At 40.7% G+C, this 27,069-nt stretch overlaps 1 protein-coding gene and 1 long non-coding RNA gene across 10 annotated transcripts in view; one reads left to right on the top strand and one right to left on the bottom strand.

The window, feature by feature from the left end:
* The window catches only part of LOC123974176, a 50,040-nt gene extending 43,938 nt beyond the window's left edge, over window positions 1–6,102 (top strand). For 3 of the 5 annotated variants that reach the window (XR_006825776.1, XR_006825777.1, XR_006825772.1), the window contains exons 7-9: window positions 1,577–1,632; window positions 2,961–3,053; window positions 3,179–3,812. This is a non-coding gene — a long non-coding RNA (uncharacterized LOC123974176). The other 2 variants (XR_006825773.1, XR_006825775.1) reach the window with 2 other exon arrangements.
* LOC123974162 (mitogen-activated protein kinase kinase kinase kinase 4-like) overlaps window positions 1–27,069 on the bottom strand; it is a 102,882-nt gene that overhangs the window by 6,017 nt on the left and 69,796 nt on the right. The window contains exons 13-30 of one of the 5 annotated variants that reach the window (XM_046054634.1): window positions 24,661–24,822; window positions 24,118–24,204; window positions 22,454–22,792; window positions 19,752–19,907; window positions 14,839–15,129; window positions 13,241–13,350; window positions 11,796–11,956; window positions 11,507–11,604; window positions 10,568–10,746; window positions 10,189–10,306; window positions 9,111–9,452; window positions 7,705–7,819; window positions 6,200–6,367; window positions 5,560–5,703; window positions 3,205–3,339; window positions 1,984–2,084; window positions 1,470–1,619; window positions 957–1,116 (exon numbers count right to left, since the gene is read on the bottom strand). In XM_046054634.1, the coding sequence (XP_045910590.1) occupies window positions 957–1,116; window positions 1,470–1,619; window positions 1,984–2,084; window positions 3,205–3,339; window positions 5,560–5,703; window positions 6,200–6,367; window positions 7,705–7,819; window positions 9,111–9,452; window positions 10,189–10,306; window positions 10,568–10,746; window positions 11,507–11,604; window positions 11,796–11,956; window positions 13,241–13,350; window positions 14,839–15,129; window positions 19,752–19,907; window positions 22,454–22,792; window positions 24,118–24,204; window positions 24,661–24,822 (3,016 nt within the window). The remainder of the gene's footprint in view (window positions 1–956; window positions 1,117–1,469; window positions 1,620–1,983; window positions 2,085–3,204; window positions 3,340–5,559; window positions 5,704–6,199; window positions 6,368–7,704; window positions 7,820–9,110; window positions 9,453–10,188; window positions 10,307–10,567; window positions 10,747–11,506; window positions 11,605–11,795; window positions 11,957–13,240; window positions 13,351–14,838; window positions 15,130–19,751; window positions 19,908–22,453; window positions 22,793–24,117; window positions 24,205–24,660; window positions 24,823–27,069) is intronic. The other 4 variants (XM_046054637.1, XM_046054635.1, XM_046054636.1 and 1 more) reach the window with 4 other exon arrangements.

The following is a 27,069-nucleotide window of genomic DNA, read 5'->3' as shown; positions in this document are numbered from 1 at the left end:
CTCCCAGAATGCAGGGTTACTTGTGGTTCCTAGAGTCTCCAAAAGTAGACTTGGAGCCAGAGCGTTCAGCTATCAAGCTCCTCTCCTGTGGAACCAGGTTCCAGTTTGGGTTCAGGAGGCAGACACCATCTCCACATTTAAGAGTAGGCTTAAGACTTTCCTCTTTGATAAAGCTTATAGTTAGGGCTGGCTCAGGTGAGTCCTGAACCATCCCTTAGTTATGCTGCTATAGGCCTAGACTGCCGGGGGATTTCCTATGATGCACTGAGCTCCTCTCTCCTCTACTCTCTCTCCCTCTGTATGCAACCTCATCCCATTATTGCATGTTACTAACACAACTTCTCCCCTTTCCCGTAGTCTTGTGCTTTCTCGTCCCTCTCCTCTCTCCTCCTATCATTTCCTGCAGGTTTTCTGGCTCTGGAGCTGTGGAGTCTGGATCTGTGGCTGCAGGTCACCTGCTGCCCCCGTGTTTCTGCTCGACACCCTCTGCTGCAACGACTATTGTTGCTAGTCTTATTGTTATTATAATAATTAACATTACGACTGTTACCATTAACACTACTATAAATATCTGTACCATTTTTTCATTTAGTCTATAGCAACATCACCTTTGCTGTCTGTACCTCTGTGTGTATATTGTGTAGGCTGCCTCCCTCTCTCTCTCCTTACATCCCTCTCTTTTTCTCTCTGTTTCTCTCGCGCTCGCTCTCTCGCTCGCTCTCCCGCGCTCTCGCTCGCTCTCTCGCTCTCTCGCTCTCCCGCGCTCTCGCTCTCTCGCTCTCTCGCGCTCCCGCTCTCTCGCGCTCCCGCGCTCTCGCTCTCTCGCTCTCTCGCGCTCCCGCTCTCTCGCTCTCCCGCGCTCTCGCTCGCTCGCTCTCGCGCTCGCTCGCTCTCCCGCGCTCGCGCTCGCGCTCGCTCTCCAAAGTGTGTGTTTGTGTAGCTTTTTGCTGACTCACCCACTGAGGTTGGCATCTCCCCCCACTGCAGCACAACGTCCTTAGTGATGCGTCCATAGGTGTTAACATAAACACCCTCATCCTCATAACACACTAGCAGCTCAATGCCGTCAGTGTTGGGCAGGATGATGATGGCGTGAGACTGGATACTGGTCTGGATCTGTAGGGACACACACAATCAATATGGAGTTTGCTGATCACTTTCTTCGAAACAATTTTATCTCGTGTGATCAGACTTATTTATCATCAACTAATATTGACAATCTGAAGAAATTATTTAGCTGCACTTTTTGGCATCTACACTCAAGTGCAGTAGCTGAACAATTGTGTAAGACAGACAACTGAAAAGACATATTTTCAAATAACTTAAATAAATATGTAAATATATATAAATGTATGATTAATAACCAGAAACAAACAGTCAAAACAAACTGAAAACCCCCGTAAAGAAACTCAAGTATCCTTTATTACACCATTTAACATGCATCTAAGATACTATGTACGTGTTCTTACGTGTGTAGGCAGGTAGATGTCGTAGACAGCCCCAGAGTCAACATCCACGGCATGAAAGCCTGAACATGAGCCATAGATGACCTTTAACCTCTGACCTTCCTCCACAGTCAGGTCGACCAGCAGGGGCTTGTGCACCAGGTCACCAAAAGACTGAAGCACACAGGTCAGAAAATATATTTTTTTTCTCCTCTTGTTCACTCAGCATGCAGAAGTAAATATTTGCCAGGGCAAAGATCATAAATATTGATTTGAAACTGTTTTCAATGAATCTGTAGTAAATACAACTCTCTAAGAATTTAGTCTTTGACCGGTTTTAAACCTTGGTATCAATTCTGGGTATTACCTCAGCATAGTACATGCAATACTTTGTAAATACAGCACAGACACCCTCAAGACCCAATTCACTAAACCAACTTTAAAAGTGTCATACTGTACACGTATTTGTCGTCATTGACAACAATGGATAAATCCACACATGCATCAGCTAACAAGCTAAGCTAGTTTATTGACTCACCTTGAAGGCCATGAACTTGTGGTAGGGCTTGGGCGCCCAGGCGTAGACTTCCACTGAGTTCTTTAGAGCCAGAACCAAGAATTTGATCCTCTCATATTTCACTGGGGAACAAAGATCATAACAAAACATTAGGCTGTTGACTCTTCCAGCCACTGTGGTAAGATTATCCACCATCCTTTTAAACTTCTCTTTGTAAACACGGTAAATATGAGAGGAATTAAAGGAAAAGATAGGAGGAGATAGGAAGGTTAAATTAATACCCATTTAGAATAATCTAAAAAAGTCTTGTAATTTCCAAGCGCAAAGTCTCTACCAGCTGTGTTACTAAAAATGTAAATCTGACGAGCAATCCTTGGACACACAAATCTGTGACAGGTAATGGATTTCATGACTGACAACTCTGATCAATGCAGAAGGAAATAGGAAGTGCTCATTGGAACTACCAACACCAAGGACATTCTGAGTTTTAGACAGGACAGTGCAGTTACTTGTCTACTCGGTCAGATGTCCTTACCGCATTATTACTTCATCAAGGGCTTTCCTTCCATCATTTTTTACTGCACGCTTGTCTCATACACACATACATTCACTGTATCTTTAAACTGAGTTTGCGATGTTTTCAAGTCCCCCATTTGAATCCACATCATTTAATTTCTGATGGGGAAACACGCGTTCATAACAAAGTACAGATGTTAACTGACCAGACACCGTTTTTTCCCCCAGTTTAAAAGCTACAATTATTAACAAACAAAATCAGTCAGATGAATTATTGAAGAATGTTAATATTTATACACGTCATAGATCCCACCACAATAATGGGCAGAAAATAAAGTTTCAACCATATTCTTATCTTCACATTAACATTTACCAATTTTTACTCAAACATAAATGTATTGATCAATACATTTAATCTTAACCCTCTCAAGGCTTATAGCTTAACAGGACCACTCTTGTTTGTTGTACATTTTTCCCATCAGAGACAGACAGGAAAAATCAGAAGAAAGAAAAGGGGAAATGACATGCAGAATAGGTTCCCAGCCAGAATTGAACCAGGAGGTTGACATTGTATGGTATGCATCTTAGATCACTTGGCCACATGGAAGCCCAAGAATAGCTATTCTTTAATTCTTTATCTCAGGCCTTTTGCGGTATTTATTCCCATAAATGTGGTGAAATCCATAATATTACTGTTTAGAAACAGGCTGTGAGAATGTGACCTACCAACTTTATAGTGGACACAGCCCTCCAGGTCCCCTACGGTGGTCCAACCTTGTTTCTTCTCCACCTCGGGGTCATTGTGCAGGATCTTGTTCCTCAGCCAGGACAGGTAGTATACACGGAGCTTGTTCTTCTTACCTGTTGTTGATCAAGAAAGTTCAAATTGGGTCAAATCTATTTTCTACGCCAACATTTTAAGAATGTCTGAAGAGGCAATTATTAAATTTTTTTATTCTCTAAAATTCACAAGTAAAGATCTTCCCCTTATTAACACTTCCATTTGATAGCCTAATCTGGATATTATCAGCCTGTGCAAACCCTGATGAAGGCTGCAAGCCGAAACTCGTTGGTCTGACAATAAAGTTGTTCTTTGTGTCGCAGGAGTTTTGACCCCTTCAGACTATGACCAGTTCAGGTGTACCCTGAAAGCAACTTTTATTGTCCTTATTGGCTGCTGAGTTCTTACTGAGATTTCATTCTAGCATGCAATTATTCTAATTTTTTATTCGACATACATCTGAATGACTGCATTCTCATTGTTACTGCTATTATTATCAGTCTGGAACTAATACATTTTATATCATATAAGACTTTGTTGTGATTTCTCTCCTCCATCCTGTATGTCTGCAGTGTTTTTGCAACATTTCTGGAAGTGGGCCAAAAGTCAAGTTGGGACAAAACAACCTACAAAGGAACAGTGTGTGCAAATATATGCAGACAGAAAAAAGGCCAGCAGTTCCTCTTTTCACTATGTGCATCGTTCCAAATTTTAGTTTTAATGTATGATACAGAAATAAAGCAATACTTTTCAGTCACAAGTACAGTCAGTACATTCACACCAGTCCATTCATATCATGCCACATTATGAAGGCTGAAGACTTTAGTTTCTACCTCCTAACTGTTTCATTAAGTAGACCAATACACATATTGTACAACTGACAAATGGTTTTGTGTTGGAGTAAGTGGTTGCTATTTTTAAAAGCTGTTGGTGATTAATTTGTAAAAGGTACTTGCTGGTGAATACTGGTCCAAGTCAAGCACTCAGTTTCATCTGAAAGTTTAATCTTAAGTGCTCAGTTATCCTGTCTGTGAATGTGTGTTACTAAACCCCAAAAGGTAACAATTGACATCTTGGTTACCTGCTTCTGCTCAAACATTTGTAGAAATGTTCTACATGGCTCTTCAGTCCCAAATCACATACACACTGACAATGAAACACACACTGAACTATTGATAATATAAGTAGTGTCTTTTTACAACAAAGTGCACAGTTTAGTTTCTACCTCTTAACTCAATTAACTAACTTAAACAAGTCTGTGACAGTTTAGTTTCTACCTCCTAACATATGCCACAGCATTCAAGGCATTTTTTGCAGCTGTTTCTCACAGGCCGCCCCTGCTGCACTGCGGACCACATCAACTAATGTCATAAGAAGTCATGGATGTGGATGCACTTGACACTGATGGCCATTCGTTTAGTGTGTGAGGCTTTTGTTTCTTGTCGTCTCCTAGTAATCTGATCATAAACATGAGATGCGAGGAAGCGGCCTGAATGGCCATCCAGATTTTGTGTCAGCCTCTCAAACACTGGGGTGATCGAATTTTCCATTACGCATATTTTTAAATGAAAGCCACACAAACATTTCATGGAAGGAAATCGACGTGTATTGTGACGTTTCCTTCCATCATGGAAAGCTCAAGTGTGTGTCAGCGTTACATATCGAACACACATGGCGTGCTCTCACAAAGCTGAAATTTACACAACATCCGTTTGGCTCAAAATATCTGTTGTGACACTTATGACTGCACTGTCTGTGTGTGCATAATTGAGAAAGAGAAGTACGAACCTGGATACACTTTCAATCTGAGAAATCTTGGAATTGTGGAACCGTGTGTCTGTGTATAAAAATGTTTATGCAACAATAGACAGACACAATTTGTCTGGAATATGTCAGACGTAGCAGGTTTAAGTGTGTATTTGCAGGTGCGTGTGGGCGTGTGCACAGCAATGACAAGAAGTAAACCAAGCAAAACACTCACAAACACATACACAAATACTTTGGCTATTTGAGTTGACAGCAGAATAAACAAAAGTGAAACAGTTCGTTAGTCTCATAATTAACTTAGAGGACATTATTTATATTTGATGCGCATGTTTGTGCACGCATGATGCTCTCTGTGTGGATTTTCATTATTGTAATGGGGTTTGTGTGTACAAGAATGTTTCAGTCCTTCTCACTGATCAAGTATTCATCTCAGTGGGAGTAATTTGGCTGCATAAATTGTAATAAAACTACCTTTAAAATGTGTGTGCATGCTCTTGTGCCCTAGCTGAGTGCTTGTGTGTTTGTGTATGTACCTGATATAGTGACAAGGACGTTGAGTCCCTCCAGGACGTCCATCTGCTGGAAGCGCCGTCTGTTGATCAGAGGGTAAACTTTCCCCTGACCACTGCGATCCAACAGCATTAGACCGCTCTCTGTTCCCACTAACAGGTTCACTCCTACACACACACACAGTCAGGAGAAGACCAACAACACTGACCAAATAAGTTATGCAGTCTGGTCAGACAGATAACTTTACTTTGGCTTTGCTGCCACCAGGTGTTTTGTTTTAGAAAACCAGACAAAACCAGACAAGCTTTCTGAATATATAATTGTACATTATGTACACAGTACATAAGGAATGTTGCAGCATTAAATAAATAACCACTTGGATGGTGATATGAAAGCAAAGAGGGTGATTTCTGTTGCTGATGTGTGTCTGACTGCATTATAATATCGCCAATGTCAAATTAACGGTTTGGTTAAGTAAGTCTTAAACCAATAAGACAGGTGACCTATATTTACTTTTAAATGTTATTGCTATTGTGTTTCTCAAAATTAAAACACGTTTCTCATTACCCCACTTATTCTGTCTCCGCTTGTCTTCCACACACCTACAATTCTGAACCAAAGCAACTGACAGTAATCTTATTTTTTGTAAGTTTGTCTTCTTACCCCAGAGTGCAGCACACAGGATTTCAGAGTTGAACCTCTTTTTGTATTTGCGGATCTCTGGCGTGTCGCTCTGCGGGCGAGTGTTGACCGGGTTAACATTCACCACAGAGCCCTTCCGAGATGGGTCGGCCCTCAGCGCCTCTGCCAGCCGAGCGTCATTCGCATAGCCTAAAATGTCAAAGGGAAGGGCTTAGGTAGGACGGTGTAGGATGTAGAATTTACCAGGCAGGGTGGGGGTCAGTCAAATGGTCAGCATTAGAAGGATGGCTGGATCTCCTGTGTTTGCTTTTATTAATCATGAGAACAGGATTGATTGTCATAAAATAGTCCGACATTTAAGGCTGGGAAAGTTTATTTAAAACGGAGTATGGAAAACAAACACAATTTGACCATAACCTGAGGAAATGATTCCAGCAGCTGATCTACTCAAATCTAAAAAAAGGGGGGGTGTAGTTTAAAGACAGTTGTCCGTCCAACCATTCCTTCATGTTTGAGCAGTGGTTGTAGGCCATTTAGTTCATGGCAACAGAGCAAAAGATACAAAAGTTTTTCATTTGTTATATAAATTGGGAGAAATAACAAGCTATCAAACCTCAGAATTCCTCTGCAGCCACGGTATCTGTGCCTCTCTGAAATTGCTATCCGAACTTAAGATCAAAACTGATCAAATCAGTGATTAAATGCAGAAAAATACTGAAGGGGTCAATGACTGGTCACCAGCTGCATCAGGTGAGGTAATGGATCAGCATACCAGAGTCCTTAAGACTGGAAAGATCTGGCCTTGATGATGGCCAATCCTCTGAGGGATGATGGGAACAGGAAGACTGCCTTGATAAGAGAGCTTTGTTTATAAATTGCGGCAGCTAATGAGCTCTGCAACCTCTGTGAGGCGGAGAGTCTGTGCTAAAAAACTGCATTTTGTTTGGTTTTGAACTTTTCTCTGAAAGTTTTCACACACTCAGGATCTTTACCCCTGTTCCCTCCAGAGGAACCTGTTCCTGAGTTTTGTTCATTGGCCATAGCTGCATATTATGTGATTAAAAAACTGAATAGAAAACGGTAGGTAAAGAAAGTAAATGTCAACCCCAACTGTCACAGTTAGGGTTGACACAGTGTGTCATTTCTGCTGCTAGGGGTATCTCACATAAAACAATAAGAAAAGACTAGTTTTATGACAGTGAAGTAGTGTGGGATCATGGGAGTTGTCGTATTCATTGTTAAACAACCACCATTGCCGATGAAAATCTATCTGATGTGACTTAGGCAGGAAACAAGCTTCTGATCTCACTCCGATGTATCCCATGATTCCTGGAAGTTCTAGCATCTAGAAAGGTAAAGGGGATATGACCCCATTGACAGGTGACCAAATGAAATGCACAATTACCTTAAATAAAATGATGGATTTCGCTGGGTTTGAATGTTGTTGGAAACATTTGGATACATCTGGTTACACATTAACAAAATATATAACATACATTTGCGGGGAATTGGGGTACGGGACTTACCAACATTGTTAAGGGCGCTGCCGGTAGATGGAGATACTTGGAGGAGGCGTGGGTCGATGAATGGAGTGAAGGAGGAAGAAGACTTGTGTTTCTGCATGTTGTTACTAGACTGGCTCTACAGTGAGATACAGTAAGACTTAGTGGTGATAGAATAACACGACTCTGAATGTGTTTTTGAAAAATCAAAAAGATTTTTGCACCATTAGATGTCTACAGATAACGGTTAATGTAAACAATTAACAAGACAATGCAGTCAAACAAGCAGGCAAACTGAGGTATTTCTATATGTGTTGCATGCAAATACAATGGGCATTCAATTGAAGGGTAAAATTATAAATACTGAGGAAAAAGGCAAATACAATGGTGGAGGGTAAAACATATGGAGTGCTGTTGACAAAAAGAACAAAAGGGGAAACAAAAATGCAGTTTGAAAAAATTCCCATGGGAAACATACTTGCCATTGTGCTCCTAACTGCTCTGTTCGCTATGATCTATTGTCTGGGAAATGTGAAAATATGACTCGTTTGCTGAAATTATTGCAACATCAAGGAATGAAATCAGATTTAGATGTTTGTAAAACTACAACGAGCCTCAGAGGAGACTTGAGCAAAAATCTAGAGCAAGCTCTAAACCACAGCTAACTGGTCTGTTGTGATCATAAAAACAAAAGTCTCTGTGGAGCGATGGAACTAGAGCTGTAAATTGTTCCCCAAAAGTATATTGTATTTTATTTTTAACCAAAGTACAAAAAAAATGTACAGTAAACTCAACAGGATGTTCCCAGGGTAAAAAATTGTAACTCTGCTTTGTCTTCCAGTACTTTCAAATGATCCCTAAAATGCAGCCTGCCATCAATACCACCATCAAGAAAGGTTGAGGGGCCATGTGGAGCTAGACAAGGATCACCAGTGCCAGTGGTGACCTGCAGAGGGTGCTCTACTCAACCCAGAACATAAAAATAGTTGTCAGAGAAGACATTATCATCATGGCCGGTCAGATGGGTCTAAACAACTGCAGTTTGAGTAGAATTTTTAAATACACTGGACAAAATTATAAACGCAACACTTTTGTTTTTGCCCCCATTCATCATGAGCTGAACTCAAGGATCTAAGACTTTCTCTATGTACACAAAAGGCCTATTTCTCTCAAATATTGTTCACAAATCTGTCAATCTGTGTGAGTGAGCACTTTTCAATGCCACAATAAAAGGACACAAAAACAAAAGTGTTGCGTTTATAATTTTGTTCAGTGTAATTAAAATGAGTCTATTGGTTTTTGGGTAGGTTTTTTTTGCTGCTGCTGTATGGGAAACTGTGAACTCACACATTCATTTGCAGCCAACTTTCCAGATTACACGAGAAATATTACCACTAAGCGTGTGTCCATGTTGGGCCTGGGGGACATACCTCTGTGAGGATGCTGAGCTTGTCCAGGGGACTCTGGGGGGACATAGAGGAGGGGCTGGCAAGGCTGGAGGAGGAAGGGGAGTTGGATGTGGAGGAGGAGGGGGAGGAATGGTGGCTCTGCTGGATCAGGTCTGGGAGGTGGTGGATGCGGCCAGCAAAGCCGTTCCTGTCCGAGTGCTGTGTGGGGTGATGGTGGTGGTGATGATGATGGGGGCTGGGGGTGTGGGGGCCAAGACCCGGGCCCGACACCGACCCGGGGCTAGGGGCGAAGCCTGCAAGCAGGCCGGGGGTTTGGGCTTGGCCCGGGCCAGGGCTCGGACGCTTTCTGTTGTCACCTGCACTCTGGAAGTAGAAAGAGGGGTAGACAACTTTGGGTCTAGATGTGTTCCTTATGAGTTCAGGGGAAGGGAAGGTGTTAGCTAGAGCAAAGGGCAAACTACAGTGGCTATTCTACAGGCAGAAAGAAAACTCTTATTAGCAGCCAATTTTAAGGTAAAATAATATGGTAAGTCATTTTGTGGTACTAGAAAAATGTCCCTTTGTGGTGGTGACTGCTAATCTATCAATTAATTAAATAACTGGATAATCTAAATGTCCTAAATGGACTGAAAATGTAACTGAATAAGCTAGTGGTCGTTGCTGCTGTCATGCTGTTGACTATCATTACTATTATTTTACATCTCTATGTGGAACTTGCATTGTGATACTTTGTGTTCTCTTTCCTTCTGCTCTCTCTCAACCCAACCGGTCGAGGCAGTTGGCCACCCACCCTGAATTATTTTTAAGAATTTTCAAACTGTGTAAATGGGAATGAATTGAAATTTAATTGAATGTATGCATAATTATAATCCATGAGTTTTTATAACCAACCAAAGCTACGCTTCGTCACTTTGTAACACTGAGCTTCTCTCCACCGCCCACAAAATATAGAAGAACAGAACGCGATCAACAAAACATACAAACAAAATGGAAAAACACTTGGGTATGAATGAACAAAAAACAGAACAGAACAACTGGAAGTGTGTGGTAAATGTTTTTTTGTCTTGTTTTTTTGTTTGCGTTTCTTTTCAGCCAGTACCTGTCTGACAATCAGCGTGCTGTCTTTGCAGGGCGTTGAGCCTGCATCGCTCTCGCCTTCATCATGAACAATCATGGTTTTCACTGACTCTGTCTCTCCATTACTCAGCCTGGAGGATCTGAAGGAGAGAAGAAGAGCTAGTCAACACATAAACTTTGTGTTTTGGCTGCAATTTACAAAATAATTACATAATGTTCCACACTGATAGAACATCAGATAAAAGACACTATAAGTCTCTATATTCTCTGTTTCAAGGTTTCATGTAAACCAACATGCAGCTCCGTTTAAGAGGAATCTTACCTTATCCATTACCCTGAACTGATGCACAGCTGGTCCATGTTACAGTGTTAATACAATGTGTGTAAAATGTGGTACATACACAGCTTTGGAGTCCTCTGGGCCAGAGGTTGACTCTTCGCCTGCCTCCTGGTCCACCTCTTCATCATCATCTTCATCAGTGGTGTCTGAGTCATCACTGGAGGATGAATAATCAGTCACCTTATTTGGGGGGCGAACATCATCCACTGCACGCAGCTCCTTGGCCAGAGCCGTCAGGTCCTAAAGGTCGGGGTGAGAAGTTAAATCTCAGTCAAAGGTAATTTCATCTCATTGATTTGAATAATTCTTCTCCATCTGTTGGAATTTTGACCATTCTTCATTTGAGCATTTTATATATACGAGTCAATCTTCCTTTGAAAAAACTAAAGCAGGAAACTGAAAGCTGCTGGAGAGGAAGAGCGGTTATAGAGGTACCCCAGCCAATGAGAAGCCAACGTGAGAGCAGCAACGCCAAAAGATGAAGCGAGGAAAGAGATGACTGTCGTACAGCTGATGCTCTTTGAGATGCTGTAGGTAAGGTTAGTGGATTAATTCTAATAATGAGACAGTTATTAGAGCTGCAAAGATGAAAAATAGTATGTAAGGAAAAGTAAATTCTGTATTGGGGTTAGAAAAGACATGAGTTAAGGTGGTCACCTGCCAGGCAGAAAGACCAGTGGAGAGAAAGCAAGCAATAAAGGCAGAAAACCTTCAGCCAGTGAGCTCAGATTAAAGACAAATGAACCACTTCACAAAGTCTGAGCCTGTCGCACTATTGTATGGTGAGCAGATCACATGACACAATCCAAAGCCAGTTTGTGATCATTCACACGTGCCAAATCATCACACACACTCCAGCTTTCAAACAAACCCAAAGCGGCATATCATCATGTAGTTATGACTACACACACACACACACACACACACACACACAGAGATCTAGATCTATGCCAGCTAGTGAGCTACGGTACTGGCTAGTCAGCTTTGAGTCGACTCTCACCGCTGGTCTGCTAGGCCTGACCACGTCCCTCCTCTCCTCTGGTTTTTTCCCAGCATTCTCTGGACGTTGGAGGGGTGTGCCCTCCGATTTGGAAGAGGCTGAAGGAGGTGGAGGTAAAATGGTCAGTTTATTCTAAAAAGTGAAAAAACTGGCAGATCCAAATGTGTGTGTGTGTTTACAGCATACTGTTAATGTGTAACTCCTTTATAAAAGTATTATTTATTGTATCGTAAGTGTTTCAGACATATTGTCCACCTCTTGCATGCTTGTGCTATGTGTATGGACTCACAGCGAGCCCTGAACCTCTCGCCAGAGCCGCAGTGAGAGCCCGGTTGAGAGCTGGAGTTACTGGAGCTGCTGGAGGAACTGGAGCCTCCGCTGCCACTGTTACTGGTTGGTCTGGGAACCAGTTTCTCCACTCGTTCCCACAGCAGACGAGGCTCTGCTACACTGTAGAGCCAACAGACACAGACATCAGAGAAATAGCCTTTGTAGAGACAGCAATTTTTAATCTGACACAGAAACTGATAATTTAGATTCAAGATGCCTTTACAATCTCATAAAGACATGCTGTGTCTTAGTTTGCAGACTTCCGTACTTACGGCATAATTGTCAGTGTGAATGCACTTGTGTACTCAAAATAACAAGTGCATCAGTACCCGGATGGTGTAGCCTACTCATAATGGACAAAACATTGAGTGTGAAAGTGCTGGACATTTCTCACCCTCAATCGTCGCAATCTTGCAAGTAATGCATGGGGTTTTTCCCCACAAATGGAAGTATTCGAATTGAGACACAGACACAGAGACATACGGGGTCTACAAAGCAACTCTAAAACAGTGGGAAAGAGACTTTAAATGTAGAATGTGGTTTAGTGTTTAACTTATATACTTGTAGACTTAATTATTGCTCACAAATGGTCATTAGATTACATTTAAAGTTGAAAACAAATATGCTAAATAAGTAATAGCACAGTAAGAACAGAGTTTATGTTGTTCTAGAAATAGAAAAAAAAAATCCAGCACTGCGGGGTTAGAGGAAGGGGGAGAGATGATACAGAGAATATCATGAGAAGGCTTGTGGTTTGGAAATAGAAAACTGCGCATGTGCGTGTGACCACACACATTGACACACAAGTAAAGAAGTATCACAAGGTTAGACAGCTAGCACTATTACATAAACCCTCCCACACAACTCTAGAGACAGCACAGACAGTGAGGACACTGAACGTACAGAAACAATCGTGTGTGTTCGATCCTTCTCCAAACATTATTTTTCATGTCTTTTTAATTACATAGATGAAAACAGCAGCCTGGTTTCACACAGTTTCACAGCACTCAGACTCCTTTACTGAAGGCTGCAAATGACTTTCTTTTACAAACTGACATTGTGGAGTTTCAGTTCCTTAAGATCTCATTTGCATCAGAGCGCTAGACTGATTCAGCACCCATAAAATGTTCTTGGTCAACATCCAGTTGCTATATTAATATATTCTGTTCTAAAAATACAACCAGCGGAGTCCCACAGGGCACTATCCGTGGCCCAGTTCTACACCAAAAAATATTTTTCCCATCTGCAATTTGTTGCTAATTTGACGTGAGACTAAATTACAACTATTAATTAATATACATATTTAATAAGCTATTGCAAAAACACTGATTTGTATTGAATTGTATCTCCTACAATTACCAAGATCACAGAATTGCACAAATCAGAGGGGTTACGTCAGTTTACCTGGCATTGTTGCGGTGCACAGCATGGCTGCCGTGTGTGGCATTGCCGTGGTGATGAGGCGAGTCCCGCCTTGGCAACACTGGGGACCTTGATGTAGTCCTGACAGGAACCTTTTGTGATAGAGACAGTGACCAGCTCACACATGCACATTCTGCTGTGCATGAATGTGCTTGATAGTGCAGCAAATACATACAACAAGAAAAACATACTGCAACTGATCATAAAACCCTCTGCAGTACAATTGTACAATTACAGCAACCCTGGTTTGCACCATACTGCTCCATCAGAAAAAAAGTAGTGGCTAACTCTTTGTGCTAATTCAGCAAACAATCCATACTGAACAGAGGACCATTAACTTATTAAATTCAATGAACTTAAAATGAGAAAAAATGAGTTCACCAGAGAGATAGTTAACAAACCAGATGAAAGTGAACAGTCTGATAGTCCTCTTCTAACTACACCCCACACCACCACTGGAGCAGAACTATCACACCAGTAGTCACGGGTCACACACATAGTCAATACCTTTTCCCTTTGCGGAGTAAATTCTGTGAAACCAATGCAGAATATTTGGTAGCATCCAAAGCTCAACAACGTACCACAGCAGTGCAGAACAAAAATCCCAGACAAAGCAGCCAATGTACTTTAGAATTTACACAAACAGCCATTATTTTTGCTTTGTTTAGAAGTTAAAGTTAGGGACAAAATGGAAAAGATATGGGCTGATGTTAATGAAAGGTCAGTCTGTCCTTGGTAACATGCTTTTCTTGAGACCTATACTATTGTTTACCTGATGTCTGTGGAGATGTTTATGTTGTATTAAAACTCATGTACTATACAGTAGTGGAGGTTCATTATGGCAGCAGCTCTGTTTAGAACAGTTTCTTTTTCTGGTGGGATCTGTGGACTGAATTTAGATCTTTCTGACTTTTTTTGGATTCAGACCACATAGCTTTGCGGTTTTTCCTATTCTTAGCCATAGTGTCTTGATACATTCAGGTGGGAAAAACTGTTTTCTAAATGTAGAACTCTCTTCTCCTTTGCTTATTTCTCTCCTTCTACAGTCAGTGTAACAGTACCCATTGCTGGACTATAAAGAGGTCACATACTGATTGTTATGGTTCATATTAATGGCAAGTTACCTGTCTTCATGTCAACACTGATTCACGTCACAGAGTGACATAAACTTCCACTTTCTCATGATATTCTTGTATCAGGGGAAATACATTAATAAATACATAGTACAATATCTGATTTCCTCAGGAAACATAAGGTAGACCCTGAATCTTGGTTTTGTGGAGAGAAGTGACCTAAAGCTGCCCACCAACCTTAAAAAAATGTTAATTTAATGGGGATTTAATTAAATCATCTGTAATTCCCCACAAGCTCTTTTCTGTACCCAAAGAAAAGAAAATCCAAAAAAGATTTCATTATTGACAGCATAAAGCTATTGAAGTAATGCACTGAACAGTTCAGGATTAAGACAGTTTGACCTCTTGGGAGGACAATTGTCCCTTTTGCTCAGTTAACAGAAAATTATGAAAAGTTCCTAACTACTGCTGCCAGACTACACCGGGGGTCTTTCTTCCTGTCCTTACCCTGGGCGGGACATCCTCTGAAGGGGCTGGTTCATGGGGCAAGGGCCTAGGCTGGGAGTGGGGTTGTGGGTCAGTGCGTGCAGGCGTTGTCGATGAGGAGGATGGTGATGAAGATGGAGGGTGATGGTGGTGTTGGGGTTCCTGGCTGTTGCGAAGGTGAAGATTTACAAAACTAGGGGCGGGTGGCTCGCTGAAGGAGTGTGACCGCGACACAACGGGCGGGGTGGTAACACAGGAGTTTGATGTGGCCACGCTACCGCTGCTCTTTAAAGCGGCCAGATGGGAACGGACCTTACAGACAACAAGAACACATTGGTGGAGCACAGGTCAGTCTGCATGCAGTGCACTCGAACAAGGACAGGCGTTTCAGGGTATCTTTAGGGATTTGTCAGATTGGAGCCATACAGGAGCCTAAAACTGGTGCTTGAGAAACCCCTCTGTAAGAGCTTCAGGAACATTAGCATGAAGCTTTAACATTAGTCCTTTTCAGACATGGAATAGGTCATCTGTTAATATGAAGGCTTTTGTTGATTCTTCAAAATTAGGTCTTCGTTATGGCTTCATTTCACTGTTCTGGAAACAGCCACAATGCTTGTGTTGGAATTTATTTTCATATTGAAGCCTTAATTAAAGACCACTGCTCTCACTAGTGAATTCACTAATAATATTTATTTTTGTTAGAGTGCATATTATGTTGCCTTCTTTATAATGTCCAAGTGTGCACAATCATAGAATGACAAGACATTACACTGTGCCCCTCATTTAATTCCTATTTGCTGACATGCTGTATCTCAAGTGTTTTGAAGGATATTAAAAATTTTTTGCCCTGCAGGTGGCACGGATGTGGAGATCATAATTAAGTGACCTCTTAAGAAGAAGGAGCAAGACATGCATTTAATCTTGGTATATTTAACCATGCGCTGCCGCAGCCTTTATGCTAATCTGACAGCATTCAATTCAGACATGTACCGCGTTGAAAGTGATGGAGGATGAAAATGTTACATGTCCGAAGAGTAAGGCTGCCGTTTATGTTAAAGTGATTTGGGTGCTTATTGGGTCCTCTGTGCCCAGAGCTCTTCTGATTAATATTCTAGACACCGAGTCAGGTAGCATTTAAAACTATCGTAAACCTGGTAGAATATAAGATCATCAGCACTGAACATGAGAACCAAGATTAAACACTGACACTTTAGATACATGCTGGATCAGCTAAATGATTTAACGTAGTATTTATTTCAAAGCTCAGAAGAGGGACCTATCAGCTACATTAGTGCTTGTTTAGAGGGGAAACCTGAAGACCTTTTTGGCCTTAGTGGCACATAGTTAAAAGGTATGTCTCCAAATCGTAACAGAGCCCCTAAAGAACCCAAGTTTTTAGAGTGCAATAGGAGGAGTGAATAACAAAATAAAAGCACATATACATTGTACATATTGTCTCTGAGGCTGCACCTTTGGGGAGTAGAAAGGAGGGCAGCAGGGGACGTACAAGGAGAAAGTGAAGTCTACTGTAAAACCTTTTATTCCCATATTGACTTATTTGGTGGGGACAGGTGCAGCCTGTGCAACAAAATGGATCACATCATACTTTTGATTTCTGAGAGTGGCACAGGGAGAACATTTTTTAAAGACAGTAACAACAACAAAATGCACAAAACAGTGAAGGGAGAGATGAAGCCGAATAAATCCTGAGACAAATGTGGGTCAGAGACTTATTGTTACCTATTTTAACCTTTCCTAATGTATGATCATTGTTAGTTAAATTTGTTGGATGTTCCAAGTAATTGATTGCAATATGACAGTGATAAGAATATAGTCTCATCATTTAGGAATAACAGTCTTCACAAATCTTTAATCTTTTCTTAGTTAGGTGAAATATTTAGTTAGAATTAAAAGTTTTAAAGATGTATGAGATCAGTATGCGTCCTTTAAATTTTGTATCCCATCCATTTATTAATTTAGCTGACACTTTTATTCAAAGCGACTTACAATTGCTATGCAACTCAGAGGTTGCATGCCTTGGGAGCAACTAGGGGTTAAGTGTCTTGCTCAGGAACACAATGGTGGATGTCTCACAGTGGGAATCGAACCCAGGTATCCCACACCAAGCATCTTATCTATGTGCCACCACCACCCATCCAGTTTTACTGACATCAACTCTAAGTGAGACTGGATATTACCATTCCATTAATGTATGAGATAACCTGAGTATCGCCACTTTTAGGCCTCAGGAGGATTCAGCCCCACCATCAGTACCAAGCATGAAGATGATTTGTATTAGCAAGGCATGAACACAAGCTGGCATGCAAACATAGATGTAGGCAGAACCACATACAGGTCAGACAGCATGCACACGTTCATGGACTGGGACAAGAAAGCTTGTGACTTTGACACTGGATTCTGCGGTCCACATGTTGTCAGGGTTTCTTTCACACTAACCACTTAAACAACTTATTTTGTCATTAAGGTATGAAAAAAACCCAAAACATTTAAATGCTAGTGAAGAGTCTTTGCACAGTTTAATTTACGGGCTAGTCCAGCACCATGAGATCAGGTTTCACATCCAGTTTCAGTTTTGAAGACATCATGACTGCAGCTTCTTGCCACTTGGAAATTAGTTCAAAGTATCGTTCTCCTTTTCATTTAATTAGCTCCAACCCAAGTTTGATTCCGTCCACAGTTAAGTACGCAAATGTAACAATGTTAAAACGCAACGCTACAACTGAGCCTGATGAATCAGAGCTAATGAGAGAAAACTGATTGATCCACTTTTTACATTATGGCAAATGCTTAATAACGCCCCAGTGAATTACATCATCACCACCAAGTTACAGCATCGTTTTTGTACAATTTAATCTGTGCGACATATTCAAAGCAGATTGACTTGTGAATCAATGAACTGTGATTATTCATGCTTAGTGGGTTGAGTCTTTCTCTGGGAAGATGACTAATGTCTGAGTCACCCAGCTGCAAATCTGGGTGCCCATGAATTATGGATGTTTTTAATCACCAGCACACAATGAGTAGGTACAGTATGTGGAGCAGAGATGTACAAACCCCCAACATACCACCAAACAATCATTGTCATGTTGATACACACACACACACACACACACACACACGGGGGGGAAAAGTGACTTTGAAATAATTATACATTTTGTGAAAGTACTTTTGTTTGCTTTGACGATTGGGTGGACAACCTGCCAATCAAAGAGTTATCATGGGCGATGAGTATATAATCAGGGTTGTGATCATTTCATTTTCATTACCACGAAAAGTTGAGTAAAGGGAGACATTTTTTAGACGAAGTACAAAAAGTCATAACAAGGTCTTCTGTCTGAAAATGAACAATCTGCCATTAGCTTGGACATTCAACGTACTTTCACAATTTATGCATTAAAATGAGTTGAAATTGAATTGATGACAACCCTGAAGTTGAAAAGAGCATAGAGTTCAACAACCGCAGACAGTTGAATCCATTATCCAGATGAAACAACCTGCAAAAGTTGAGCTAAAGCTACAAGGAGGGAAAGCAGCACAACCATTGAACACATCTCACATATTTAAAATAAAAATACTAATAATCATTTCACACTGAAAGAGCAAGAGCACAGACTCATAAATCACCTGAAAGAGAGAAACTTAATGAGAGTATGATAAGAAAAAGGTATTAAAGGCAAATACACCAGCAACACCTAGAGTCAGTGGAGATGGGAAGTACTGCCAGATGAAGGCGAAGCTACAAGCAAGACTGATTTTCTATTTTCCCAATAAACTGGCATTTTGGAGATACATGGTTTTCATTTCACTTGATACCACGCAGTGAATGCTGGAAAGTGAATGATAGCACCATAAATCCATTCGGTGTTAGGCTAGTCCTGGCGGGAAATGAGCCTCCACACTCTGGCAGTGTATTGTAAGGCTGACAGCATCCTCTAAACAAAATCAAATTTGGCCCCGTCACATAGGAAATATGGCATGTTTACAATCCCAAAGGTTTGAATGATAATTAAGTAGACTGCCACAGTGTGTGCAGCCTGGCCAGCCAAACTTGAGTTTCAAGAGAGGTTTACTTGTTTGTCTCGCTCTGATAATTGCAGTTGCTACTCAAATCAGGTGGCGAGTCATCAAGAAAGAAAAATAACTATAATAAAGTACCAAATATACATATGATATTGTTTTGTAACTTTCATCATATAAAACTGCTATCTCTAACTCAAACCTGTTCAGATCTGATGATGCCGGCCCAATATAGAAAACAATCAGCACTTGTAGCATGCACCTCTACAACTCAACTATTACTCTACAAGCTCATTTATGTCTGCATCTTCTACTGCGTCTCTTAACAGTCCCCTCTTGCGATATTATAAAAATTGATGTTAACAAAATAAATAAACCACAGAAAAATGTCCCAGTCTAGACCGATCTAGATCAGTAGGTCTTTATTCTCAGCAATTACAGTGCGTCAGCATTTTCTGTAGCTGCTTCACAATACAACCTGCCAGTGGAAAGCTTTTAATTTAAAAGCACAACATGTCTTACGTTTGAAATAAAAACACTAGAGTCACTGCAGTTCCAATAGAATGGAAAGGACAGTTATGAAAACGGTGAGTAGTCATGTCCCGATTTATTCTGTTGTGGACGTGACAGAACTGGATTCGAATGGAGCATGCTGGTTTTTAAGTTGAGAACATGATAAATCATATTAACGTTACTGCCAGCTTTAGTGCCTCGATCTGCCCATTACGCTATAACGCAAATCCTGCAAGAGAAAAGGCACTAGCGGATTCTAACTAGTGGCGAACCACCCACTTGACACCAGCTCAAAAATGCTGCCTGTGTACAACAGCTGTGAAAGTGAAGAAGAAGGAAATATTTGAGAGAAGGGGGAGGGTTTTTGAAGACGACATGGTTACCTGTGGTTCCACAGGCCGGTGCATGGCGGGTGCCTCAGATGCCGAGTTCCCATTGGGGTAGGAAGACTCAGAGCGTGGTGGCACTGGAGGCTGCTGTGCTTTGGTCTGAGCTGACTGAGGAGAACCCTGGATGTTCTTCCGATATCGCTCATCAGCCTAAGGAGGACACACAAAGACAAATAAATGACACACAGACAGCAGCTATAGCAATAGAGGAGGAAAGGAAGTTGTTGTAAGTTGACAGAAGCCACTAGGCGCTACGATTTGTTAGTTTCCCCCTGCAGAGCAGAGACGGTTTGTACTAGCAGTGGTACAAGCACATCAGAAAGTCATCTGCTGATACAGGCACACCAGCAGGAACAACAAAGCACTTCCTCGAGGGCAGCTGTTTTATTGTTGCCACATAATATTCCCACATCCCTGCTAGTAGGACAACAGCACCACAACCAGCATAGTGTCATGCATTTTTCATGTGGACTGAAAAACATTCACGATGAAAGGTTAGGACACACACTGAGGTCCAGGACATGGATTCAGAGTCAGAACTGTGTTTTTTAGTGTTTTTTAGTCTGAAATGTCAAAAGTTAATTGTAAGCGAGACAGACTTACACAGAACTTTCACTGAGCTACACTTCAAATAAAAATACGTCAGCATCTCGTTTTAAAGCACCTTCAAAAGTCCTCCTACACAGCTGAGCTCACTTGTTGGCCAATTCATGACTGGTGAATCTGATCGCCGATCAGATCGCTGATCGATCATAATAGCACTGTGATCACCAAGTTCATTGCTGAGATTGGAAAACTCTGCAACATCACTACAACAAAGTCAGACAGAACAAGAACCTGAGCAGTCTGACAATAAGCCAACAGTTTAGCCAAATGATCCACTTTATTTGGTGGTAAAACTGGAAGTAAGCACACCCAAAAGTCTGTAATAATGTCTCATTACACAGTAAAACTGTGCATGCACACCTATGGTTCTAGTTATAGTTATGGTTGAACCAGGAAGTCAGTCTGTAAACTGTGATGGACAGTTACAACCGACAGTTGGGGTAATAATTTTACTGTTCACTTTTATTTTATTTTCCAAATAACATTGTCTAACATGGAGGTTTGTTCTCCGCCGATCTGATTATCTGACTGTGTTTCTTTTCCCATCAGAGTTTTCTTCAATGTTGCCACAATCTCAGATCTTCGCAGTGAATTTGGTGATGACAGTAGTACAGACAGGAACGATGAAAATAAAATCCCACGTAATAAACCAGGATCATCCCTTAAATATGTCTAACCTGCTGACTTCTGATGAAACAGCCAACTGAACGTTACAAACAGCTGCTGTTCCCAGTCACTGTTCCCGAGGTTCATGCTCTAACAGGGCTGTGTTTTGCATCACCTGAAAGAGTTTGCCTTTTGAAAAAAATCCAGCTTCCATTTAAATTTCCTGTCAGTTCTTGGGTTGCCCTATGTAGAAAACAGTCCTCCGCAAAAAATACATGCAAACAGCATTCGGAATGGGTGTGTCTCTCTTTCCTTTTCTTCTCTCACCAGGTGCTAAATGGCAGCAGCAGGATGCCAAAAAGAGAGAAACAGGGAGTCCCACTGAGGACTAATGAGGTGGCTCATGATTACAGTAACTTCATTATTATGGTGATAAAGACAACAGTGAGGCTAATTAGAGGAGCAGTAGTGCCCTCACTGAGGAAGAGGAGCTGTTCAGATGAGCATTTCACAGTAAACTCTTTACGAAGAAGTTAGGAGGTGTTTTATAAAAGAAGCTCGGAAGGGGAGGAGATGGATGGTTTAGTCCAAATTTTTGGCCTATAAGCCAAAAAATGATCAGATCTGAAAAGTGTGCTGTACCTTTGTGTTCTACTTTCAAAACATTTAAGGAGCTCAGAATAGATTATATAGCTATGACATATATGTATAAATCCATTTACATGTTTTATTAAAACTAAATATCAGTCTTAGAAACCTCCTGTGGCATTGTTTGTATATCAACCTGGGGTCACAGGCATAAGAAGAACTTGTGGAAGGAATTTATTTGGCAATTTCTAGAGGTAGCAACAACATTATTTTTCTTTAGATTCCTTTAAGAATTGCTTGTTTGCTTTATCTGTTAATGATTTATTAATATAATATATATATATATATATATTAAATCAGTTAACAGACTTAAAAGAGATGTGTTCCAGTCAGAATTCACATTAAGTTGTGACAGGTGTGTTGTGATTTCAATTAACTGAATGTGCTGCTCAGAAATTGAAGGAAGCACAAATGCACAAAAGTTTATAAAGTGTAATTTTCCTTGTGTATATTTTGTTCAGCGCATCTTGGGATGAACTGAGCATTTGTGTGTGGCTTCTTTCTTATTTTGCTGTTTTTAAATGATTAAATTAAATAAATCTACATTCAACTTCATTGTAGTAGAATTTCTGTTAAGGGATCAAGAAGGCTTTTTGGCTGTTAGTCCAGCATCATTGAAATATATTTGCATCATGGATCCGTTTAACTACTTGTTATAGGGCTGTTAGTAAATTCTACCTATTTAAAGCTTGTCTACAAAGCGTCCCCACATCCCACACCAGCAGCTAGCCATCCCCATACACATTGCACACCTGAAGCAGTGGGAGTGAGTACACACAAGCAAAGAAAGCATTCTACAGCAGTCAGTGTGACGGCAAAGAGCTGCGAGGGTTCACCTCTCTGACTGGCTCAGAGTCAGGGGCGGGGCCTTGAAGGTCAGCAACAGGTATCTTGGGTTCTGTAGTTTTCTCCAGACTGTGATTTTGACTGGACCTTGTCTTTTCAAAGTCAGTGCTCTGTGGTTGTTTTGTTATATCCGGTTCAGGGCTGTGCATGGGCTTTACCCTGTCGTGTTCGAGGTTCTGTTGGGGTTTGGTGCTCTGTTGCTGGGCTGTTTTGCTACTATCCGGGTTCTGGATTTGCTGGAGGGACAGCAGGTAGGCTTGCTCCTGCTGCAGCTGTCTCTGGAGCTTCTGGGCTTGGCGCTGCTCCTCAAGCTCCCGCCATTTATGCTCCTGAGTCAAGAAGGGTCAAGTTGAACCATAACCTCTGACAGAATGACTTTGGCTAAGTTGTACCATCTCCACAACACTGTGATTTTCTTACTTTATTCTTTATGGGCTCATTTAGATGACACCTCAGCAACTTTAATTCCTTTTGGGATCCCCAAACATTTATACTTACTGGCAATTTATAGTCTCGGGTCCACCTGGGAGAACTGCATTAGGGAAGCTACAATTAAACATCTTCTTCTGGTCCACATTGCAGCTTATTTTCCAAACCAAATTTAAACCAAATATCTCTCTAGAGCTTGCTTTTTTAAATTTTATAAAATGTGTAAGGTTTAACAAACTAAAGGAACAGCAAGCTTGGGGGGAAATTGTCTGACTGCATATCTGTTCTCGCATTTAACTAAAAGTAATTAAACCACTATTTAAACAGTAATATTTTGATTCTTGATACCCATTGCCAAAAGCTACATCTAAAATAGCAAGAGGTAAAATGAGATGTTTTAGGTTTATTCTTGTAAATTTGGACAAAGCAAGTGTTTGAGTACTTTCAATGAGCTCTAACAGTATCCAAGTGTGAAAGCCAATCATGATGTAAAGGAAACTTATTTTTTCATTCTAAAGTGTACAAATGGTGACTGTGCAGTAACCGAGGAGTGCAGCCAGTGATAGAGTGATGGTGTGACGCCTGGAAAGTGGGGATATGAGTGGTCATATCCTTTCATTATTTGAGTATCCTCTGTAACCCCCAGAGGATTTTAACTCTTTAAAATGAAAAACATGAAGTCATACTAACCCCTTCAAATAACCCAGCTCCTCTTCTGCACAAGGAACATCTGGAATAAAAACAGGGGAAACCCTCTCTTCCCATAGGATGACTAGTTTCCTGGTAACACAGCACCATCACTAAGGGCCCTGTAAACATCCCAACTTCCCCAGCAAAAACCTGAGAATACTTATTACGGTTTGACCTCAACTGTTAATGGCTCCCCTCGGATCTACAAAAGTCATAAGTTAGTCCCAAAAACTTGATATGGTTTAGATCGAAAGGAAAACTGAATCAGGAAAGTTTGTGTAACGGAAGAATAATAAGTACCTGCATTATGAAATTTAACATCCTGGGAGTTGTGGAAATATCCAAAAAGAAACTGATGTCAAAAACAGGAGGGGTGGTAGAAGAAACTATTTGATGAAAGACAGAAGGAACAAGGATAGCGGGAAGAAAAGGGGCCTATTCTCAAAACTGTGTTTGTAAAATGTTTTTATGAGTAAAAAATGAACTTGTAATATAAATGTGATCATGGGTTTAGACAGAGCAGCCGAACACTCACCAGCAGCATGGCCTGTTCATGCAGCAGCTGCTGCTGCAAGATCTCCAGGTGCCTCTGCTCCTCCTCCAACTGACGACGGATGTACTCCTGTCAAACAAACATAGCCCCCTATTAGTTCAATGTCAGAAAATAATGTATTTTATCTCCACATACGTCATCTTAATTTATGACTATGGTCTATTATGACAGTTAATTGCAAAGTGAAAAATTGTCCCAAATGTGTGTGCAATTTTGGGGGATTGATTGCCATTCATTAAAGCCATTAAATTAGGGCTTCAATAAAATAAAATACACAAAAAATAAATGTTAAGAACTCAGAAAATATACTGAAATGTTGTACTAGCTCTAACAACTAAGGTATGTGGTCACAAAAACACAAATCCCACTAAAAACAACAGACTTTTGATTCACATTCAAATGAACATATAAATAACTTATTTATAATAAAACTTCTTATTTAGTCACATGTCCATTTGTTATACTAATTTTTAAAAGATCTGTTTCTTCCCCAGTCTTTTCTCTCTCCATTATTCTGGCTCATACCTGCTCTCGGTCGGCCCTCCTCTTTTCCTCCTCCGCCCTCCTGCGCTCTTCCTCCTCTTTGCGGCGTCGCTCCATTTCCTCAACGCGTCTCTTCTCCTCTTGCTCACGTCGGCGCTGCTCGCGCTCCTGCTGCCTCCTCATCTCGCGCTCACGGCGTTGTTGCTACAGGTGGAAGCAGGAGGCAAGATAACACAGAAACCTGTTTATGTCCCAGCTGTAAGTGTCCTAGTTAAGGCTTTTTGTCTAGTCATATCTGACACAGCTCAGGTTTTCTATTCAGTGAAACCAAAAACATTATCATTATTATTATTATTATTATTATGATGATGATATCGACAGCCTGGAGTGGTACAAAATCAGTTCCTTATTTGTGTGACCTGCATGCAACTTCTATTAGAACACAACTGTGATTTTTTGTTGCTGTAAGGTGAATCTGACATCATTCACCAAATACTGATGATTCCAACACAGCTCGGCTAAGCAGCATAAGTATAAACAACAAGACACAGCACGCAAAGAAAGTCATACAGCAAAATAGGACATGACCCATTTTTGTGTATGAGATCTTGTCTAGGTGGAGTAACCAGAGACATTACGGATTATAGTTAACTCCATTTACAGGGTACATTGTTACAAAGTGTCATGCAAAAAAAAGGATGCGAACAGACAGCTACAAAAACAGACTTGTATTCATCCAAATTAATCCATCAACTTAAGACCATTTTGGCAAAAGAGCAACATCTCATCCTTGACTACCAGCAGAACAAACCACAGGCAAAAACAAGCCCTGATTTAGATGATGAGATAAGATGTCTAAAGTGGAGAAAATGCATTTTATCAGACCATGGAGACAAAGAGTTATGATTACTGGTCATGTTCACTATAGGTAGAAGTCACAGACTAAAAAAGTGGGTCTGCATTGAGATGTGACTTTGTTGTAAGGAGGACAACCAACAGGCTCCATTCTATTCTTGTGATTTTAACAAAAGCTTTTAGTAAAGCTAAAATGATTAGTCAGTTATAAATAATTAGTTTTGAAACTATTTTGAAAATGTATTAATTGCAAGAAAAAAGTAAAAAAAAAAATTGGTGAAAATGCTGAACATATGCCGTTTCCAGCTACTCAAATTTTATTAAATTAGATTCCCCCCCCCCCCATATATTATAGTAAATGGAATATCTTTGGATTTTAGAGATGTTGGTTGGACAAAACAGGTAATTTGAAGACTTTTTTATAGAAAAACAATGTTTAAATATTTATCAAGAAAATAATCAGCAGATTAACAGAATCAAATCAATTTTAGGTGCAGTTCTACATTGATTTAAAACTGCTGCTAGGTTCAAAGCAGCGGGGCATATAGATTCATTTTGAATACTAAATTCTTAGTAGCAGTACATTCAAGGTCATCTGTCCAAGGCTGTCGAGGATTTTCAAGGTTATGAATGCGTCTTAAATAAAAGTTGGGTTTTTAGCAGCCCTTCAAATGGTCTGTTCTTTGCACTTTTACATGTGGTGTTTTTGGATGGACAAAGAACACCAGTACAGTCTATGGCACATATACCTGTATTTACCTGTTTGAGTGGAGGAAACATAAATAGAAGATGTGGATAGTGGATGAGCTGAAGTGACAGGACGAAGTTAAAATGTCAACACTGCATTAAGACTTAATCATTTAATCAGACTAATATTTTAAGGCTGACAGGCAGTTATCTAATACTTGGCTCTCTAAGCAGACAGATGAAGAAATTATACTAATTTATGTCTATCAGTGTGTTATGAAAAGCTGTAGTGAAAGCTGCAGGACATTGCAGGTTTTTGTTACAGCATCGTGACGCATCGTGTTTGTACATATTCAGTGCTCACCATTCAGGATTCCACCACAGGTGGTAATCTATCAAAACAGGAGGGCACATGCACGGTCGGTGATGTTTCTCTGACATGGGCCGGGTTTAACTGTGGCTTCTACAGTCTGATTCATCTACAAGCACAGTCATGAATCAAACACGCTGCCTCGAGCTGCGAATACTGTGGGAAAACACAAGCACTAATCCAACTTTCTCTCTTGCCACACAGGCCTTGCACTTTTTAAGGTGTAATGAATGTACATGCTGAAATTCACGGCACACTTGCCTCATTTAATATTTTCTAATTCTATTCATTCCTCTCATTGTCAGTCCCGCTTACAGAATTTAGGTCTCTCTCTCTTCCTTTCCTTCGAGAGAATTTTGTTTAGTCCACTTCTGTCCAAATTTATAATCATCTCTTTGCAAACTTCCTCCCCTCTCCACTTCCCTCTCTCTTCATTCAATATACATAGTTCTCTCTCCTTTAAGAGAAGTGAGGAGGGAATGCAGCCAAGACACAGACACTAATAGAAAAGAACCACAGCTTGAGGAGATAAAGGATAA

This window comes from Micropterus dolomieu, linkage group LG07 (assembly GCF_021292245.1).
Source record: "Micropterus dolomieu isolate WLL.071019.BEF.003 ecotype Adirondacks linkage group LG07, ASM2129224v1, whole genome shotgun sequence".
NCBI lineage: Eukaryota > Metazoa > Chordata > Actinopteri > Centrarchiformes > Centrarchidae > Micropterus > Micropterus dolomieu.
This window is presented reverse-complemented; position numbering and strand designations above follow the sequence as displayed.